At 51.8% G+C, this 20,228-nt stretch overlaps 1 protein-coding gene across 2 annotated transcripts in view; it reads right to left on the bottom strand.

Moving 5' to 3' along the window:
• Window positions 1–1,355: 1,355 nt before the first annotated feature.
• The window catches only part of UACA (uveal autoantigen with coiled-coil domains and ankyrin repeats), a 48,889-nt gene continuing 30,016 nt past the window's right edge, over window positions 1,356–20,228 (bottom strand). Inside the window, exons 3-19 of one of the 2 annotated variants that reach the window (XM_044444825.1) lie at window positions 19,781–19,869; window positions 19,242–19,306; window positions 18,619–18,676; window positions 18,073–18,143; window positions 17,880–17,986; window positions 12,539–12,720; window positions 12,126–12,166; window positions 11,691–11,771; window positions 10,785–10,892; window positions 8,755–8,787; window positions 7,311–7,409; window positions 6,973–7,009; window positions 6,616–6,668; window positions 3,237–5,951; window positions 2,283–2,438; window positions 1,896–1,961; window positions 1,356–1,556 (exon numbers count right to left, since the gene is read on the bottom strand). In XM_044444825.1, coding sequence (XP_044300760.1) covers window positions 1,485–1,556; window positions 1,896–1,961; window positions 2,283–2,438; window positions 3,237–5,951; window positions 6,616–6,668; window positions 6,973–7,009; window positions 7,311–7,409; window positions 8,755–8,787; window positions 10,785–10,892; window positions 11,691–11,771; window positions 12,126–12,166; window positions 12,539–12,720; window positions 17,880–17,986; window positions 18,073–18,143; window positions 18,619–18,676; window positions 19,242–19,306; window positions 19,781–19,869 — 4,033 coding nt within the window. In that variant the 3' untranslated portion in view covers window positions 1,356–1,484. The remainder of the gene's footprint in view (window positions 1,557–1,895; window positions 1,962–2,282; window positions 2,439–3,236; window positions 5,952–6,615; window positions 6,669–6,972; window positions 7,010–7,310; window positions 7,410–8,754; window positions 8,788–10,784; window positions 10,893–11,690; window positions 11,772–12,125; window positions 12,167–12,538; window positions 12,721–17,879; window positions 17,987–18,072; window positions 18,144–18,618; window positions 18,677–19,241; window positions 19,307–19,780; window positions 19,870–20,228) is intronic. The other variant, XM_044444826.1, reaches the window with a different exon arrangement.

Below are 20,228 nucleotides of genomic sequence, written 5' to 3'. Positions count from 1 at the left end.
TTATTGCACATTCACTTTCGCAACCCCCACAAATGCGTCTGCAGCGCTTATTCATACAAGCGCACACATTAAGCCCCGTTAACTCTCTCATCCTAGCTCTCTCCTTGCATAAATAAAAGCCACTGTAGTGAATTATAGTACATAATTTACAAAATATAGTATTCAAAACTGAATAAAGATTTTAAGAAGCTATTAGTCAAATTACGGTCACTTAAATCTCGCTCCTATGAAGAGTTATCAAGGGATCCTTGAACTAATTGAGCTGTTTTGGCATATGGAAGACAACCTAAGGACCCATCTTCCCCCCCCCACCCGATCCCACCCCACGCCACAGGATCCTGACTGGTCCATCAATGCAAACGGGCTTTTCAAAGATAAATTTCGGTGAGACTTGGGGCCTCAGGAAAATGGCTGCATGGTAGAGGCTGCCATGCAAAGGGGGGGTGATGCCAGCCAGGCAGCTGCCAGCGCGAAACGGAGCCGTGCTCCAACTGTGCGGGGAGACCCCAGCGGGAGACCGGATCCCTTGCTCCTGCACGGTTAGGTTGCAGCTACCCGCCGGTGCCCCCTCAGGAGAGGCAGCCTCTTCCCTGGCACAGGGTCTGAGAGGCCAGGCATGTCTTAGCAAGCCTGCAAAATCCCACCGAGAGAGATCTGCCTGCTGCCTCACGTCTACAAATATTTTTCTCCTGGTTTTCTTCTTGTCTGGCACCTGCTGCACCAAGGGCTGTTCTTGTGCTTCAGTAAAAGTAGATTCCTTCTTTAAAAAACAAAAGAGAATTCTCTAAAGTAAACACCAAGCTGCTCATTTCAGGATAAGGGAACAGCTTTTCACTCAGGCCTATCCCAGCCCCACTGTTGCTGGAAGTACAAGTAAAGCAGTTACAAAGAACTTATGAAAAAGCATCTCTTGTAAAAAAGCAGACTAGTGTCTGATGGTGTTTTCTTTCACGAAAATAGCAGTAAAAAGAAGGCACTACTGCTTAAAGTTGCTTTAAAAATGCAACTTGGCCAGCCAAGCTGCAATGCACTGATACCTGCGCGCAGTCGCTTTGAACCATTTTTTGCATGCTGCAGCCCTCGAAAAGGTCTCCTCTTTAAAAAAGGCATTTGGAAAAAGCAAGGGCAGGAAACCTCAGCCGTACCGGCTTTGACTCAGTGCACAAGCCTCGGCTCATCGTTCTTGCTGCACGGAAGCACGTCAGCTTGGGCACGGCAAAAGAAAAAGGGCTTATCTTTTGTTTTCTAGCACTGTCAATCCGACATCCAGACCTCTGCTTCTGTCATCATTTCGACCAACGATTTTGTCTTCTAAGCAAGGAACCTTCTCGGCCAGCCACGGCTCGTGTGCCGCCAAACCAGGCCTTTCCGCGTTCTGGATGGAGGCGGGAAGGGTGGGCGCTTCTGTGTCTGCAACCACAGGACCAAAACCCTCCGCGACACCGGGACGTGCGGATGTGCCACAGCAGCCTCGGAGGACAGGGCTAGCAGACCAGCCCCTGGCGCATGCGGATGATCTGCAGCAAGGCAGCCTGAACGTCTTCGTCCATGTGGCCCTGCAAAAGAGGCAGAGGTGCTCAGCGCACGGTGTTGCGAGCGCGCCGGAGCGTCGCCCCGTCCTCCTCCGTTCTTGCAGGGCGGCTGCGCAGCCCCAGCCCAGACCGTGTGACCGCCCAGAAAGCGAGGGAGCGCGCTGGGTTTCCAGCTGCGGATTCTGCCCCTTGGCGGCAGGGACACTGCACTGGTGGAACGAGAGAAGCCGCGCAGTGCAGCTTGCGGGCCTGATTCCTTTACGGGTTCCCAGAAGAGGCTGGCCGGGGATTGCTCAAGCTGGACGGACAGACGGACGGACAGACAGCCCACGGAACAGACTGACAGGTCGCAGCAAAACCCACCTGAACAGCACTAAGAAGGTGCGTCCGATATGTGGAGATGACCTCCTGGTGCTGCCTCTCAGCATCCTAGGATGAAGGAGCATCCGGTCATTTTCCAGCTGCATTTGCAGCAGCCTCTGGCCCCCTTGGCTCGTCACGGGGCAGAACGGGATGCTGCGGAGGGGGCCAAGGGAAATGCCCCCATTCGCAAGCACAGCTGGCGCCAGCCGAGGACCGGAAGGCCCGCCTCGCCTGCCCGCCGGGCGCTGTGGGGCCGGGCGCTGCCGCCCACACGCATGCCCGGCACGTGGGACGGCGGGGGCGCCACACGGGCTGCCTTCCCGCCGCTTCTGCTCCCGTGCGCCCACAGCCCTGGCGAGGAGCCGCCTGCCGCGGCGCACTACTTACAGCCAGCTGCTGCTGCAGGGCCTTCACCTGGGTCTGGAGCGTCTCGACCTGCGAGGCCTGCCTCTTGGCGGCAGGGAGGCTGCCGTTGTACGTCAGCTGGGAGAGACCGTGCAGGGCCTGTTTCAGCCGCTCCACGTCGTTCAGCAGCTCCGTGATCTTCGAGACAGACCGGGCCGGGGGTGAGCAGGCACTTTGCGAGGGGCTTCGGCATCTGGGGGAACGGCCCGCGCCGTGCCCCCCGTGCCTGCTCCCCCGCCCGCCGTAGCACACGCAGGCACTTGCAGGGCAAGCACAGCTGGCTCCCGGGCAGCCCCCCACGGGTGTTGCGGGCGCATCGTGGGCCGCGAAGCGCCATGCCACAAATGGGCCAGCACCACAGGGCCGGTGTGGGAGAAGGGCCGCCCTGGCCGCGAAGGCGCAGAACGGATGCCGCCGATACGGAATGCTTGCTCAGGTCTAGCGAGGAGGAGAGCTGTACCCGCTTTTACTTCTTAGGTGCGGCCCGCAAAATGGTTTTTTTCCCTAAGCTATGGGGATCAGAATGCGGCTCTGGGATGGATTCGGACGGCCGACTTTCCCTATACAGTGAAAACTGACCACTGAAGCAGGTTTTAAAGAGATTTAACAGTCCTGGAAGCCACAATTAATGCTCATTAGAGATGGCCAATTTGTGGGCAGTTGTATCCAGGAGGAAAGCCAGTCAGAAGCATTCTGAGAAAATTTAAAGAACTAGGTGCATCCCTTCTGACACCCACCTTGTGCTTATTCCCACATCCATTGGTGCGGGATCAAGTGATGGACCTGAGAAATGAGGGCGCCCCTTCTCCACTCACTTGCCCATTTCAAGGGGCGGCTCAAGCAGTGGGTCTGAAGAGGGACCCCTCCATCTGTGGCCTCACGCGCTGTTCGCTTAGCCGGGAGACCTCGCAGCCCCCGCCCCACGGCCCTGCCCACCTTGTTATCCTTCGCCTCCACCTGCTTCGCAGACTCCTGCATTCTCTTCTGCAGCTCCACGATGGTGCTCAGGGACTTGTCGCATCGCTCCTTCTGGTCCTTGATTTCCTGCTCGATACTCACGCTCCTGGGCTGCAGCAGCTCCTTCTCATCTTTCACAGGAAGCTCCTCTGCCTTTCCCTGCCGAGCCTCTTCCTGCATCCCCTCCAGCTCCTTGCCCAGCTTGGCCAACTTCTCCGCCATGCTCAGCACCTGGCCCTCCAGCCGGCACGTCACCGCCTTGTGCTCCGACAGCTCCACCACTTCCCTGGCCTCCAGCTCCTTCAACGCTCGCTTGGCGCTCTGGAGCTCGGACTGCAGCCGGGAGATCTCCTCGCGCCTCACTCGGCCTTCCGCCTCCTCCTCTCTCAGGGTGGATCTCGCGGCAGACACTTCCCTCTCCAGAGCCCCTCTCACCCGCTCGTGCTCTGCCAGAGGCACGGAGGCGGCCCTGAGCTGCTCCAGCTCCTGCCGCAGCGCCTGCGCGTTCCGGCGCTCCTGCTCGCAGCGCGCCGTCTCGCGGCCCAGCTCTCCCCGCAGCCCCTCAATGGTGCCTTCCAGCCGCTGCTCCAGGCCTTCCGCCTGCTCCACCGGGAGGGACCGGCCCTGCAGGCACCCCTGGGCCTCCAGCGCCTCCGCGCGCAGCCGGGCACACTCCTCCTGCAGGTGCCCCTTCTCCTGCTCCGCCTCCGCACAGCTGTGCTGCAGCTCCCTCAGCTGCCTGCTCAGGCCCTCCAGCCGGCCCTCCAGCACCCTCTCCGCCTCCCGGGCCGCCTTAGCCGGGACGTAATTCTGCTGCAGGTCCGTCTGGAGCGCCAGGACCTCGGCCCGCAGCTTCTCGTTGTCCTGACTCCGCGCCTTGAGCTCCTCCTCCTTTTCTCGGTGCTGCTGCTCCTTCTGCAGCAGCTGGCTTTTCAGCTCCTTCACGGTGGTCTCGAAATGACGCTCCTTCTCCTCAAGGTTGATGAGAGGGGCGTATTTGGACCTGATGCACTCCTGGATCGTGTCCAGCTCCTGCTTCTGGGCTCCCACCTCGGCATGCAGCTGGGCAACCTCGTCTTGCTTCTCCTTATATTTTGCCTGCATTGCGGAACTGCTTTCCCGGAGTTCCTGAATGGTCTTGTTCAGAACGGCGACCACCTCGTTGTGCTTCTGTCTGCTCAGATATTCAGATTCGATCTGGCTCCGAAGGGCTCCCAGCTCCATTTTTAGTGCCCCGTTCTCTTCATTTACTCCAGCAAGCTCCTGTTTGACCACGACCATTTCCCCCTTCAGATCTGTCAGCTCCTGGCCCGCTTTTTCCAGCAAGCTGTTCAAGGCAGCCTGGGTTTCCTTGTGAGCTTCGACTGGAACATACCGCTCTTTCATGACATTTTGAAGAGTTTCATTTTTGGATGCCAGTTCAAATGCTTTGGCTTGCTCCCCTTTATGTTTCTGGCCAAGCTCGGCCAGCTGCCTCTTCAGGTCTGACACAGTGGCTTTTAAGGCTTCGTTTTCCTTCTCGTGTGTTTCCAGGGGGATGTGGGCTGTTTGAAGCCGACCAACTGTCTCCCTTAAGCAGGCCTTTTCGGCCAGCAACTTCTCCGATTCTGCCTTGCTCCTGTGATACTTCTCTGTAACCTCCGCGAGCTGTCTGTTCAGCTCCCCGGCTGCGGCATCGCTCGCCTTCTTCATCTCCTCACTGACTTTCAAGGGCACGTACTGCGTCCTCATCTCGCTCCGGAGCGTGCCCACCTGCTGCTTCAGCAGGCTGCTGCTGGCGTTGGCCCTCTCCACCTCCTTCTGCAAGGCCTGGTTTTTATGCTTCAGCTCCGCGTGGGCTCGCTCAAGTTCTTTGGCTCTTTGCTCATACCGACTCTTCACATGCCTGAACTCCTCTGGCCGAACGTACTGGGCAAACTGAGCTTTCTGACTCTCCAGTTCTGTTCTCAGCGCCTGCACTTCCGTGCTCAGCTTCTCCCGCTCCTTCTCCATTTCGGCCAACTTCCAGCTCTTTTCATCAATTTCAACGGACAGCGAGCTCTTCATCTTCTCAAACTTGTCCGTGAGCCTCGCGGCAGTTTCCTTCAGCTGGCTTTCCGATTCAGAGACCCTCCTCTCGCTGTTTTCGTGCTCCGTCCTCAACATGCCGAGCTCCTTCTGCACCTTCTTGTTCTCTTCCACCAGCCTGGCCTCATCTCTCCTGAACTCTTCCACCAACAGCTCGTTCTGCTTCAGCTGGTTCCGCAGCTTGCCCACTTCGGCGGAGGCGCCCTCGTACTTGGCCTTCACGTCCCTCAGCTCCTCCGCCATCTTGCTGTTCCCCGCCACGGCTTCACTGGTCAGGTGATCCTTCAAGGCGAGGAAATGGGCCTGCATCTGCTTCACTTTCCCTTCCGAGTCAAACATTCTCTTCTGCACATCTTTTAAGGCGTCCTCCAGCTGCTTTATCTGTCGGTCCGACTCCAGCTTGGTTCTCTCGCACTCGGACGCCAGCGCTTTGCACTCCGCCGCTTTGTGGGCCAGCTCCAGCTGCAGCTTGCCCACGTCCGCTCTTGCTGCCTCGTAGCAGCTCCTCATGCTGCTGAGCTCTCGCTTCAGGGCCTCCGTCTCGGAGGCGGAGGACTGGCTCAGGAGCTCCAGGGGCCGCACCATGGACCGGCTCTGTGAGCCGGCAGGCGCGGAGGCAGGGGCGTGCTGCAACGACACACACACAAACGCATTACTTTCAGAAAGGCGCTTCTTCTAAACACTGCTTACATACAATGTGAGCGCCTCCGGCTGGCTCAGTGGCCGTGAACAAGGTCCAGGGCCCATCATTCCCGGGAAAGGAAGCTGGGCCAGGAAGGAGGCTGGCCTAGGGGCCCCCTGATGCTCAGAGAAAGGGGCACTGGAGTCATGGGCCACGTGCTCCTCAGGATACTTCCTGAAGCGGACACTCCCCACCAGCAGGTCGAATGTGTTGAGCACAGCCGGTTAACTGGAATGGCTCAGCTGCACAAGTGGGTCAGCAGCTTAGCTTATTTTGCACGCCTGGGAAAGGGCAGCCTTGCCGTTTCCACCTATTCTGGCCCAAGCGTAAGGGCCGCATCCTGGAAGGGCATGCCGTCCCTTCCATGACCTGTGCCAGACTGCAGAGCCCGGCCCGCCATCTTCTTTTGCCCATTCCTTCCATCTGGAAGCACTGTACTAACTTTGCTCCCAAGGAGCTGCCCACGGGAACGCTGAAAGAGGAAGCCCAGGTCAAAGGGCTGCGGAGCCTCAAGAGGACAGTAAGCAGCCAGCCCGCGACACCTCGCTGTGCCAAAAACCACCCCAAAGCGAGCCCTTGCTGTGGAGGATGCCGACCGTGCACGCCCACCTGCGGTCCGGCGGGGTATGCGGAGTCCGACTTGAGCAGCGCTGCTTCCTTCCCTTCAGAGAGACAAAACATGTTCACCGTTTTATCCGACAACCCAAAATAAAGACGTCCACCCCACCTTTTCCCACGAGAGTAAGTCTGTTGCAGCAAAAAGCCGAGAGCCATGCAGCACCTCAAAGGCTTGACAAATGGATGGTGACAAACTCTTTTGGGAACCGCCTCTGCTTATTTGAGTGTATCTACACCCACGGACCGTAACTGCAGGTGGGACGGCAATGAGCAAACAATGACACGGGGATGGAAAAGTTGGGACTTCCTGGAATGGTGGTCCTTCTTTCAAGAAACAGGTATACTCACTATTACCAAAACCGCTTCCAGATTCACCGTGGTCACCCTGAAATTAAAATGAAAGGCACCGTGGTTCAGACAGATGAGATAATGGGCAAAGTGCCTGCAAAAAGCAGCACAGCGCTTCTTAGAACGAACCCTCCAACTGGCAGATCCATCTGGGGTGCTTCCAGATGAAGCGCCCAAGACGCCTGCTGCATTCTGGGTGCTGACTGAGAGGCCCAGGAGGCCTTCCCGTGGGCTGGAGGTTCCCACTGCAGCCCTTCACCCAGCTGCAGATGCCAGGTCCCACTAACTGGGGAGGGCGGCTGGAAAGAGCCACGGCTGCCCCCTTCTCAGGCACTTGCCTCGTAGAATCTCAGCTTCAGCTTCAGGGCTTCCAGCAGTCGCCCGCTTTCCTCCTGCTGCTTCTCCTTTGCTGCCAGAAGCCGCCTGAGCTCATCCTTCTGGAAGTGAGCAAAAGAACATCCTTATGGGCCCTGCCTGGCAAGGTGGAAGCACCAAGGAAAAGCCACGCGACATCCTGTGGGAAGGAAGTCGGGGAAGGGCCGGCGGTGGCGAGGTCATTTTCTGGGGCAAGGCCCTGCGGGGGTTGACACACACCGGACCTAAATAAAACCAGGACCTGGGGACAAATGGACCTGCCACATACGGATGGGTTTTATTGCAGCTGACTTTAGAAAAAAGTGCAATTTTAACAACAAAAGCCAAAACAAACAAGAACAAAAAAGCATATCCTTTCTCGGTTATTATTTACAATGCCTTTAATTTAAAAATTCCACACTTCTGTTTCAAACATATACATTAGCTGAGCACAGCTCAGTGTGGTGAGCAGGACTGAGAATGTCAAGGAAGCCAAGAGCAATGCTGCCAGGAGGCCAGGGCACTTTCATTAGCAGGTAGAAAGGACGTGGTGCAGGCACCAGACTAAGATGCATCTGCCCTCCTCATGAGTAACGATCACGTCAGAAAGACCGCCTCTCCCCTGCCAGGCTGGGAGGCACGGTATGAGCTACTGGGGAAGGGAGAAGGACAAAGACAAGAGCTGCCAATGACCCTCCCAGATCAAACCCAAAAAGGAAGTCTAGTCTAGTGTACGCAGGAGGAAGGGAAGTTCTGTGTTCACAGCACTTCCGAAGGAAGTAAGGTGGGTGGCTACCCGGAGCAGGGCCTTTCCAGTTGTGGCATCCGAGCTGCGGAAGCAGCTCCCTAAGGAGGGGCGCTTGGTGCCTACTCTGTATTCCTTCTGGTCCCGGGTGAAGCCCTTTTAATTTTCTCAGCATTTTAACAGTTTAACTCTTAAACTTTATTTCTAATACTGCCTTTGAGCCTGTAACATTGGTATGCTTCTGTGCTGTGGTTCTGTGGTTTTCTGTTAATTTTTTTTTGGCTGGTTTTTGTTGTTTGGCCGTTGATAACCACCCAGACAGCCTCAGCTATTGGGTGGTATAAAAATGAGATAAATAGGACTGCCATGGGTGCAGAGAACTTGACAGCACATAGCAAGAGCATAAACAAGTCTGCATCTTTAAATATGCATCAAGACGAAACTGATGGGCAGGAAAGCAGGAAGAACAAGGTGACCTGATTCTGACCTTGCATAAGTCAGCAAGCTTTGTGCACAAATTTCATCGTGAGAGCAGTGAGTGGCTAATGCTGAGCCTAACAATGAAGGAAAGTTTATAATTCCACACACATTTCAAAGCAATGTTAGGAAGTAAAATATTAACTCCTTTAGGTTCCGATTTCTAACAAATTGATCAGGACAGTAAGGATGCACATTTCCTTTACCTCACTTTCGAGATCATCAGCAACCATTTGCTCCTGTAAAACAAGAACACAAACATGGGCCTAAACCACACTTAAAGAATATATTTTGTGCAGAAAGGTTATTGCTAATGGTCAAAGGCCAGCATTTTTTTCTGTTGCCACCTTTCACTCACATGTCTCCCTGAATGCACACAAGCAAAAGGCCACCGATTTTGCTGAAGAAAGCCTTCCCCTTGGTTGCGGCAACCTGTTGTGGGGGAGCCTCTCCTCAGCAGAGACCGGGAAATGCTCCGGACTGTGGCAGGCTGGACGGGAGCAAGCGCAGGCCGGCCCCGGAGGGAACTCTGTCGGAGCTTGCGAGAGAACTGGGGTGGGCTGTGGTTCCACTTCCGGCAGGACCGTGACCCTCAACACGCAGCCAGCCTCACACTGGAGTGAAAAGCTGAAAGTGAACCACTGGAGTGAAAGGCCTGAAAGCTGCTCCTCACCGACGGTCCCCATCCACCCTCATACAGCAGGAGCAGTTTTGTCAGGAAAAATGGATAAATATTGCAGGATCCGGATGTGCAAAGCTGGCGGACTTTCCCCCGAAGACACAGCTGAAACTGCTGCTCAAGCTGCTTCAATCAAGTATGGAGTCTCGGGGGGGGGGGGCAGAGAACAACACAAGTCTGCGACCAACAAGTGCCACTTGGTTTTATGCACTTCACTTTTGTACCTCGTGGAAATACTTTGCACCTCCGTGTTGAGTATCTTGTGCGTGCCAAGCCAATCCCTTTCCATTTCAGTTTGGAACACAACAAAACATCGCAAAGGGAGGGGAATGCTTCTGCAAAGCATTGCATTTGAAGCAGCTCGATCCCCTTACGCTAGCAGAATGTATTCACACTTAATGCAGCCCCACATGCAGCAGCTGGCGAAGGGCTCAAACCTTGGGTCACTCGGTCCAAAGACCTGCAATCCTGGAGCAAGATTTCTTTCCTCAGGTGACGGTGGTGGGGTGTGAAAGGAAGGCCTGGGCTGTCTGAGTGGCAGCCGAGGGTGGGAGCCGCACAAGCTCCGATGCCACAGCTGGGTGCCCACATTCACAGTAGCGTCCATGGAATCGTGTGGTACCACCTACTGACTGACTGACTGAGACTGAGAAAGCGTGAAGCTGAGGAATCCAGGCATCTGCCTTGATCCAAAAACAAGGATCAGCATTTTGACCTCGACAGCCCTCAACGCCACATTCAAGTTTAATTTCATTTAATGCTTAATATTACTGAGTTACTGAGCTCTACTTTAAAATATTGGCCTACATTGTATTTGATGCTTTTAAAGTTGGCCTAAATAATCGACATACTTTATGGCTGAACAGAGGGGGAAGTCTTAATTGCTTTGTCAATTTCACTGATACTGGATGAAAGCAGTAGCCTACATTTAAAAAAAAATCAGTTATCTTGTCCCTTGAAACTAATTTTTTTTTTAAACTTCTGGATTTCTTGTAATAGCAGTTAACTTTCAAGTGACTCAGAAATGGAATGCTATGCTATGCTATGCGAGTCGCAAAGCCATGTCCAACCCATCGCGACCCCATGGACAGCATTCCTCCAGGCTCCCCTGTCCTCCACCATCCCCCGGAGTTCACCTAAGCTCACGCCGACTGCTTCAGGGACTCCATCCAGCCACCTCATCCTCTGCCGTCCCCTTCTCCTTTTGCCATCAATCCTTCCCAGCATCAGGGTCTTTCTCCAGGGAGTCCTTCCTTCTCATTAGGCGGCCCAAGCATTTGAGTTTCATCTTTAGTATCTGGCCTTCTAAAGAGCAGTCAGGGTTGATCTCCTCCAGGACTGACTGGTTTGAACAGGAATCTGTATGTTACGGTAGGGGATATTCTCGCCATGGATAAATTTAATTTAAGAACACTAATCCTCGGAACACTAATGATTTTCTGAAGAAGCCATATTCCTTTCCAGCAAAAGCAGACTGGAACTAGGCAGGCGGCTGTGAAAGCAAGTGAGAGGGCCGAGCCGCCCGAGCCGTGACAACTGCAGCCTGCACGTTGTTACCTCATTCAGCTGTAGCTGCAGTCCATTGATGCGATCCAGTAGGATTCGGTGCTCCTGCTGAATCTCCCTCAATCTGCCTTTTAAGTCTTCATTCGCTCTTTCCAATTCCTAGAAGACGAGAAGCAGTGTCATCACTTACCCCGGACTCTGGAGCGGGAGAGTCCGGGTGCGTCCGGGTGCCCAGCGCTAGGAGGCACCAGCCAGAAGCAGGGCAAGTGGCCCGGAATAGCTGTCCTTCCTCGCCTGAGTTCTTGGAAGCTATCAGCACTCCAAGCCTGTCAACGACTAACGAACGGCTCTCAGCGGTGCTTAATTCCGAGACTTTTCCTCGCCTGTGGCTGCAAAACCAGGAGCTTTTCCACTTGCACAGGGCGAAATGCAGCCACTCTTAGAGCTGCCAAGCACAAAATTGCTCCACCCCAGCACTGTTTAGCCAGGAAGAATGGCCATTTCTTATGCCCAAAGTTAAGGGAAAAGCTATTAAGAGGCCTCAGCATAGCCCATTGCCAGCTGCCTTTGAATTTATCACTAAGGAAAATTAGTGAAAATCTAAGCAAATCTAGGCCACCAAAGCCTCTCAGCTGAAGGTTCGTGCGACATCCGAGAAACGAAGGTTGACAGACAAGGGAATGGCCCCAAAGTGGTCCTTGTGAAGGTCTTCTGCTTCACCTTACGTGCCCCAAGCACAGCAACATGCAAGGGGAAGCGGTGCAACGCAAACCAGAGCCTAAATAATTGCATGTGCACCGCACTTCCTTCAGCGGGCCACCCGTTCAGCTTTTGTACCACAGATACTGCAAGGAGTTTGTGAACTAATCAAGTGTCTTCCCGAAATGTCCAGTCAGAGCTTCCTGAAACCTGCTTCCTGGAGGACACCATGCCTGCAGCTGGGGACACTCTGTTCACCTGTACGTTCCGGTGCTCCTTCTGATACGGCTTAAAGCTTGCTTCCTCCGAGACACTTGGCTGGCTCCATTTTGGCAGCACCTGCACGCAACAGTGAAACAGAGAACTCTCTAAGCAACACGGTTCACCCCCAGCAACCACCGTGAGAAAGAGCACGAGTTCTCCCACCAGAAACAGCTGTGCAGCAACGGACACCCCCCGCCATTCGTCCAGTTCTTCTCAGGCAGCAGCACTTGTGCTCCCAGCAGCCTCAGAGCCACTGAGGCGAGAGCAGGCACAGGCCCAGCGAGCAGGGCTCCCCCGCTTCCAAAAAGATGGCGATGCCAGCACGGCAAAACCTTCCTTGCGCGCAGAAGCTGCCCACACGACCGAGTGGGCCAGAGTCCTCACGACCACCCTCCAAGAAGTCAAGCCAGCGTCAGGCCGAACCCTTACCTTCTGTGCAGGCTGCCCTTTCTTCATGACTTCGTAACTTGCTGAAAAACAAAAGGCAAATACCTCGTTCTATTCAAGCGTTCCACTCAAGTTCATGATGACATTTAGACAAAATTTAACATACCCCCAATAAGCTAGGAAGAAATGTATCAATTTGCTATGCATTAACATTTTATATCCTATATAAAATCAAGTTAAGTCTTGGATTTTAAAAGGGTTCCCCCGAAGGGAAGAGACTGAAGGAGAATAATCAGCAAATTCCATAAACAAACTCTTGGCAAACTGAACGAATGGACCACCCTATTTCAAAACCATATTTAACGTCCTGTGCGAAATACCAGGCCCAGCCTTGCCAGGAGTCAGGAGAGAGCGATTCCGCGGGCATCCCCCACTTCCCAAGGATACAGACGCACCTTTGTTGGATTCCTCGAGAGCCGCCTTGACTAGAGCCAGGATTCCAACATTGTCACCGATCCGTGCATAGTAGGAACAGTCGTGGCCGAGGCCATCCACCAGAGTGACATCTGCGCCATTCCTGAGCAAAACTTCCACGGCATCCTTGCAGCCATATTCGCAGCCTAGCATCAGAGCAGTTCTGGATGTCGGGGAGGAGAATCAGAGGTCCGCGTTAGGGATCTGAGGCAAAGAAAGCACCTGCAGGGGCTCTGTGCGACGTTGCTTTATTGAGTGGGTCCTCAAGCTACGGCCGGCGGGCCTGACCTGGCCTGCTATGCTGGTTTATCCAGGCCTCCTCAGAGCTTTTGGGCTCGCTTGGAGAAAACGATCTCCAAGTGAGACCAAAAGCTCTGGGCCAGCACAGGTGTACTCAGTGGGGAGATGGCCGTGATTGTGGTTGCGCTGGGGGGGCGGGGGGGCTGCGATCGTGCCCGCCTTCCCTGCATGATTGTGCTGGGCGGGGTGGGAATGGCTGTGATCACAGTTGTGCTCATGCAGGTAAGACGGGCGTGATTGTGGTCATGCCAGGTGGGGGAGGAGATGGCCGGGATCATGCCCACTTTCCCTGCACAAGCAGGACTGCAGTCACACCCACCTTCCCTGCACGAGCACGATCACGTCCATCTCCCCCCCCCCCCCCCCCCCCCCCCCCCCCACGAGCACGATCACGGACTTTGTAACCATGTCCCTGGAATATGGACATGCTCTTCCCCACCACATCTTGAGCTTCTGCTGCAGCCCAAGCGATTGGAGCAAACATTTGTTAAAATTTTTATTCATTATTTTTTTAAATGTCAATTGACCTAAATTTCAATTAATTTTTAATTTATTTTGATTTTCATTAATTTTAATTTCAATTAATTTTTAAGTTATTTTAATTTCAAGTACTCCTTCATGAATCAGTGCCTTGCCGTGGCGAAGGGGCTTGCATAGCTCAATGAAGCTGTGAGCCATGCTGTGCCGGGCCACCCAAGACAGACAGGCCACAGCAGAGAGCTCTGACAAAACGTGATCCACCAGAGAAGGAAATGGCAACCCACTCCAGTATCTTTGCCATGAAAACCCCATGGACAGTACCAAAAGGCAGAAAGATATGCCACCGGAAGATGAGCCCCTCAGGTCGGAAGGTGTCCAGTGTGCTACTGGGGAAGAGCAGAGGGCTAGTACTAGCAGCGCCAGAAAGAGTGAAGCGACTGGGTCAAAGCCGAAAGGACACTCCGTTGCGGATGTATCTGGTGGTGAAAGGAGAGTCCGATGCTGCAAAGATCTATATTCCATAGGAACCTGGATTGTAAGATCCATGAATCAAGGCAAGCTGGATGTGGTCAAACAAGAGGTGACAAGATTGAACATCGACATCTTAGGAATCAGTGAACTAAAATGGACAGGAATGGGTGAATTTACCGTATTTTTTGCTCTATAAGACGCACTTTCCCCCCCTCAAAAGTAAGGGGAAATGTCTGTGCGTCTTACAGAGCGAATATGTGTGTGCAGTAAGTCTGTCAGATGTGCAACCCATGGGGAAGTGATGGGGAATGTGCCTGTGATTATGTGCCCATTTGATTCAGAATATTTTTTTTTCTTGTTTTCCTCCTCTAAAAACTACATGTGTCTTATGGTCAGGCGCATCTTATAGAGCAAAAAATATGGTAATTCAGATGACCATCAGGTATGCTACTGTGGGCAAGAATCCCTCAGAAGAAATGGAGTAGCCTTCATAGTCAGTAAAAGAGTAGGAAAAGCAGTACTGGGATACAATCTCCAAAATGACAGAATGATCTCAGTTCGAATCCAAGGCAAACCATTCAACATCACAGTAGTCCAAGTCTATGCCCCAACCACTGGTGCTGAAGAGGCTGAAGTTGACCGGTTCTGTGAAGGCCTACAACACCTTCTAGAATTAACACCAAAAAATGATGTCCTTATCATCATGGGGGATTCGAAATTATGTTCTCATCATGGGGGATTGGAATGCTAAAGTAGGGAGCCAAAAGATAACCGGAATAACAGGCAAGTTTGGCCTTGGAGTACAAAATGAAACAGGGCACACACTGGGAGAATTTTGTCAAGAGAGTACGATGGTCATAGCAAACACTCTTTTCCAACAGCCCAAGAGACGCCGCTACACATGGACATCACCAGACGGTCAACACAGAAATCAGATTGACTATGTGCTCTGCAGCCAAAGATGGAGAAGCTCTATGCAGTCAGTGAAAACTAGGAGCTGACTGTGGCTCAGACCATAAGCTTCTTGTTGCAAAATTTAGGCTTAAATTGAAGAAAGTAGGGAAAAGTACTAGGCAACTCAGGTATGACTGATATCATATCCCTGATGAATATACAGTAGAGGTGACAAATAGATTTAAGGAATTAGATCTGATAGACAGAGCGCCTGAAGAACTATGGATGGAGGTTCACAACATTGTACAAGAGGTAGCAACTAAAACCATCCCAAGAAATGCAAGAAAGCAAAATGGCTGTCTGAGGAAGCTTTACAAATAGCTGCGGAAAGAAGGGAAGTGAAAGGCAAGGGAGAAAGGGAAAGATATACCCAATTGAATGAAGAATTCCAGAGAATGGCTAGAAGAGATAAGAAGGCCTTCTTCAATGAACAGTGCAAAGAAATAGAAGAAAACAATAGAATAGGGAGGAACAGAGATCTCTTCAGGAAAATTGGAGATATTAAAGTTTCATGCAAATATGGGCATGATAAAGGACCAAAATGGCAGGGACCTAACAGAGGCAGAAGAGATTAAGAAGAGGTGGCAAGATTACACAGAAGAACTATTCAAGAAAGACCTTAACGTCCCTGATAACCATGATGGGGTGGTCACTAACCTTGAGCCAGACAATCTGGAATGTGGAGTCAAATGTGCCTTAGGAAGTCTGAGCAACAACAAAGCTAGTGGAGGCAACAGCATTCCAGCTGAGCTATTCAAAATCCTAAAAGACGATGCAGTAAAAGTGCTACACTCAATATGCCAGCGAATTTGGAAAACTCAACAGTGGCCGCAGGATAGGAAAAGGTCAGTTTACATTCCAATTCCAAAGAAGGGCAATGCCAAAGAATGTTCAAACTACCGCACCATTGCACTCATTTCACATGCTGGCAAAGTGATGCTCAAAATCCCACAAGCTAGGCTCCAGCAGTATGTGGACCGAGAACTGCCAGAAGTACAGGCAGGGTTTTGAAGAGGCAGAGAAACTAGAGATCAAATTGCCAACATACTCTGGATCATGGAGAAAGCTAGGGAGTTCCAGAAAAACATCTACTGCTGCTGCATTGACTATGCTAATGCCTTTGATTGTGTGAATCACAGTAAATTGTGGCAAGTTCTTAAAGAGATGGGAGTACCAGACCATCTCATTTGTCTCTTGAGAAACCTATATGCGGGTCCAGAAACAACAGTGAGAACTGGACATGGAACCACTGATTGGTTCAAAATTGAGAAAGGAGTTCGGCAAGGCTGCATACTGTCGCCCTGTCTATTTAACTTATATGCGGAGCACATCATGAGAAAGGTGGGCCTAGATGAATCACTAGTTGGAATTAAGATTGCTGGGAGAAATATCAACAACCTCAGATATGCAGATGATACCACTCTAATGGCACAAAGTGAAGAGGAACTAAAGAGCCTCTGATGCAGGTGAAGGAGGCGAGTGCAAAAGTTGGCTTGAAACTCAACATTAAGAAAACGAAGGTCATGGCATCCGGTCCTCTCACTTCCTGGCAAATAGGTGGGGAAGAAATGGAGGTAGTGACAGATTTTATTTTCCTGGGCTCCAAGATCACCGCAGACGGGGACTGCAGCCAAGAAACTAAGATGCTTGCTCCTGGGGAGGAAAGCTATTGCAAATCTAGACAGCATACTAAAAAGCAGAGACACCACCCTGCCAACAAAAGTGCATATAGTCAAGGTGATGGTTTTCCCAGTGGCAATGTATGGCTGTGAAAGCTGGACCATAAGGAAGGCTGAGCACCGAAGGGTTGAGGCCTTTGAATTGTGGTGCTGGCGGAGACTCTGCGAGTCCCTTGGACTGCAAGGCGATCCAACCGGTCAGTCCTAGAGGGGATCAACCCCGACTGCGCTTTAGAAGGCCAGATCCTGAAGATGAAGCTCAAATACTTTGGCCACCTAATGAGAAGGACGGACTCCCTGGAGAAGAGCCTAATGCTGGGAACAATAGATGGCAAAAGAAGGAGGGGACGGCAGAGGATGTGGTGGCTGGATGGAGTCGCTGAAGCAGTTGGTGTGAGCTTGGGGGGACTCCGGGGGATGGTGGAGGACAGGAAGGCCTGGAGGAATGTTGTCCATGGGGTTGCAATGGGTCGGACACAACTTTGTGACTAACAACAATTTCAATTAATTTTTAATGTGCAGTGTGCATAGGAATTCGTTCATATTTTTTTCAAACTATAGTCCAGCCCCACAAGAGTCTGAGGGACAGTGAACTGGCCCCATTTAAAAAGTTTGAGGACCCGTTGGATTGACTTGAGAGGAGGAAGTAAATAGAATGCCCTTTTTAGGATGCACGCAAATCCCAAACCTTGCAAAAGTGGGGGCAAAGGGGACTTTCAGTATGTAAACCATGTTGATGGAAGCGTTATCATAAACTGAAGGGGCTGAAAGAGTTTTCCGTCAGCAAAATTTCCTCACATTATTAGTGGCTGCATTGCTAATTTTCCTATGTAGAGAACTTACATAAACTCAGCAGGTGTAATCCTTCTCTTTCCCTCTTTTTAAACATAAAACTCCTGATTTAAGATGTTTTCCTGAAATGCGATCTACTCTTTGTAACATGCGGTCTGTTGATAGAGAGAACGGGTTGTGCCTTGGGTTGCTAACCAAGTTTGGTTTGAACAAACCATCATTTGCAGAGTTGAGGCACAACAGCAAAACTGCTTTCGTATTTCTATATCCCTCTGGACCAAAGGAGGAGGAATGTGGAAGCCCACCATCTGTGCGACAATGCAGATTCAGCAAGCAGACCGTGGTTTGTTGTTAGACCTGCAATCTGTGCAGTGCTGGGCACCCTAGGTCAATTTATCTATCTTATTTTATTTATCTTAATATTTATATACCAGCCCATTCCCATAGACTCTGGGAAGTTTACAAGAAATTAAACCTACAGAAAGGATGCATTAATTACTTGGCCAATTAAATGGAGCAGCGAGAATGTTGCTATTTTGGAGCAAATTCTACCACATTGGATAGAATGAAAGACGCGCATGTCGGAAAGGCCAGAGGGTTCCCTGCGAAGCCGCAAGCCCCCTGCCCTCGCACACAAACGCATTACCGGTTCTGTTTGTCTCGGGCGTTGACGTCAGCGCCTCTGTCCAGCAGGAGCTGGCAAATGAGCGGATGGCACATCTGGGTGGCCAGCACCAGCGGTGTCCTTCCATCCTAGAGGGAAGGAAAGGGCATGCAGCAGCCGGCCGACTCTCCCAGGGCAGGAGGGAGGCGTCTGCATGTGTCAGCGCAGGACTTACTGTGTCTTTGGCGTTCACCGAGGCTCCGTGGTCACACAGCAGCTGTATGCTCGATGAGCAATCTGACATCGCTTTAGGGAACAGAGGAGGGCCACACCGTTAGGCTACTCTTTGTTGTCAACCTCTGTGCGACGCTCCCGGCCTGCCCTGCCGATGTACTGAAGCGTTTGGCTTCAAGGTACAACAGTGGCACTTTCAGCTCAGGCTCAGCCAGGATGCGGCCCTTTAAAAGAACTGAAATCCCAACAAGTGGCTGGCCAGGATCTTCTGTCCCATGGCAAATCACAGGCAGCATCTTCACTGTGAAGAAAGATGTCTGTGCAGTCTGTCAGCCCATCCGTATCCTAGGCACCTCGTCTACCTATCCATGTTTCCATCCATAATTGGGGCACCGAGATGTGAAGGAAGAGAGAACCAGCCTCTTCCAAGTGTCCCTGGCCCATGCCTGGAAGACCTGCCTAGCCAGAGCTGCAACTGAGGGGCTCTTCACAACCACAACTGAACATTGTCCTCATCAGTTGCCGCACAGGGGGAAACGGCTCTTACCTGCATCGTGAAGAGCAGTTCGGCCCTGCAAATCCACATTTTCTGTCGGGCAGTTGTACTGTTGGGACAGCCAAAGACAGTTCATCAGCACTAGACCAACACTCATGCGTCCCAACTTTTACGGCTAGATTCCTCACAGTGGTGGCATCGCACAACAAAAATGAGATTCGCGAGGCTTCCTAAGTAAGAGTCAGCTCCAGAATGTTAAAGGGGAGGTTCAGCCAGGTAAATCAAAGCACCAGGAGGCTGCTCTGGACGGTGACAGAGCAGTGACCCGCCTGGTTCAAGACCGGCTGCCGATAACGGGCAGCGGCAGCTCCCCAGGGTCCGCCAGGGACCTTCTGAGGCCAAACGTGTTCCCTCCCTTCCTCAAAAGCACCGCACTGACCTTGCTGCACCATGCTACACACCAGCAGAGGGTGTTACATATTTATTTTTGCTCTTTCAAAGAAAGATCCGCAGCTATCTGTGTGTCTCCTTGGATTTCCCAAACAAGCCCTTTGAGGATAAGGCTGGCAGGCTCAAAACTCTGCAATTTCTGGCAGTTTGTGAGTTAATGACCTGCCACTCTTTACCATCACACCTTCTTACATGCATCACTTCATTCGTCAAGCATTCGATACCTGCAGGAGTTTTTGCAGACAAAGTGCATGCCCATATTTTGCAGCTAGGTGTAGAGCATTCCTTCCTAGAGAGGTAACAAGGAAACAATGAATAGTTACGAAAGACGGGCCATGGTGTTCCTTCCGTGCCTACATTTATGTCCACACCTCACACAGAGGCAATACAAATGGGGCACTGACACCCCGGCGTTAGCAGCAATGACTCTGTTTTGGCGAGGCTCGATACGTGAATGCACCCAGGACGGATGTTTCTTTTATGTCAGTCCCTCAATGGTAAATCTCGTCAAATCCTCCCATAATTTCTTATTTCTGCACAGCTTTCAACTCACTGCTGAAAGCACATCACAGAGAGCAAGAGGCAAAAACCCACCCCTGGGAATTTGAAACTTTCACAGGGGCCAGAATATACACACTGGTGAACCTGTTCAGCACTAAAACCTTGCATGCATAGAAGCATTTCTCCTGCATCTTCAGTAATCTCACTTTTGGAAGAAATTGCCACAAACACCATCATTCTGCTTCAAGCAAGGCGCCCGTACCTGCCACATCAGTCGCCACAATGTCAACACCATGAATAAGAATGACATTCAGACAATCAAGATTCCCTTTAGAGGCTATAACATGGAATCTAAATGAAAAACAAAACAAAACAAATTACAGAGGGCCAAAGTGCAACACATGCATGTCAAAGGGAATCTACTCCAATTTAAGTGTGGATGGGGTTCAAGACAAAAGCAGTCAATGGGGAATGTGAAAAGCAGTAAACCTGAGCAGAAAAATACTGGGCCTCAAAAAGAAAAGCCATGTGTGAAAAGTAAGCTAGACTGCAAATATCTACTTTCTGACCCACAACTATGGCTAATTTAAGCCCTGGGACTTATGCAAGCCTCTATAATACTTGCAACAACCCAGGAAAGCCCTGCAAAACCAACCTGCAAGAGGCCCTCCGCATTACGAGAAAGGGGCACGGGTACTAGCAGTCACACC

Source organism: Varanus komodoensis, unplaced genomic scaffold (genome assembly GCF_004798865.1).
Source record: "Varanus komodoensis strain SLA01 unplaced genomic scaffold, ASM479886v1 scaffold46_1, whole genome shotgun sequence".
Taxonomy (NCBI): domain Eukaryota; kingdom Metazoa; phylum Chordata; class Lepidosauria; order Squamata; family Varanidae; genus Varanus; species Varanus komodoensis.
Note: the sequence above shows the minus strand (reverse complement) of the source record. Positions and strands in the feature narration are given on the sequence as shown.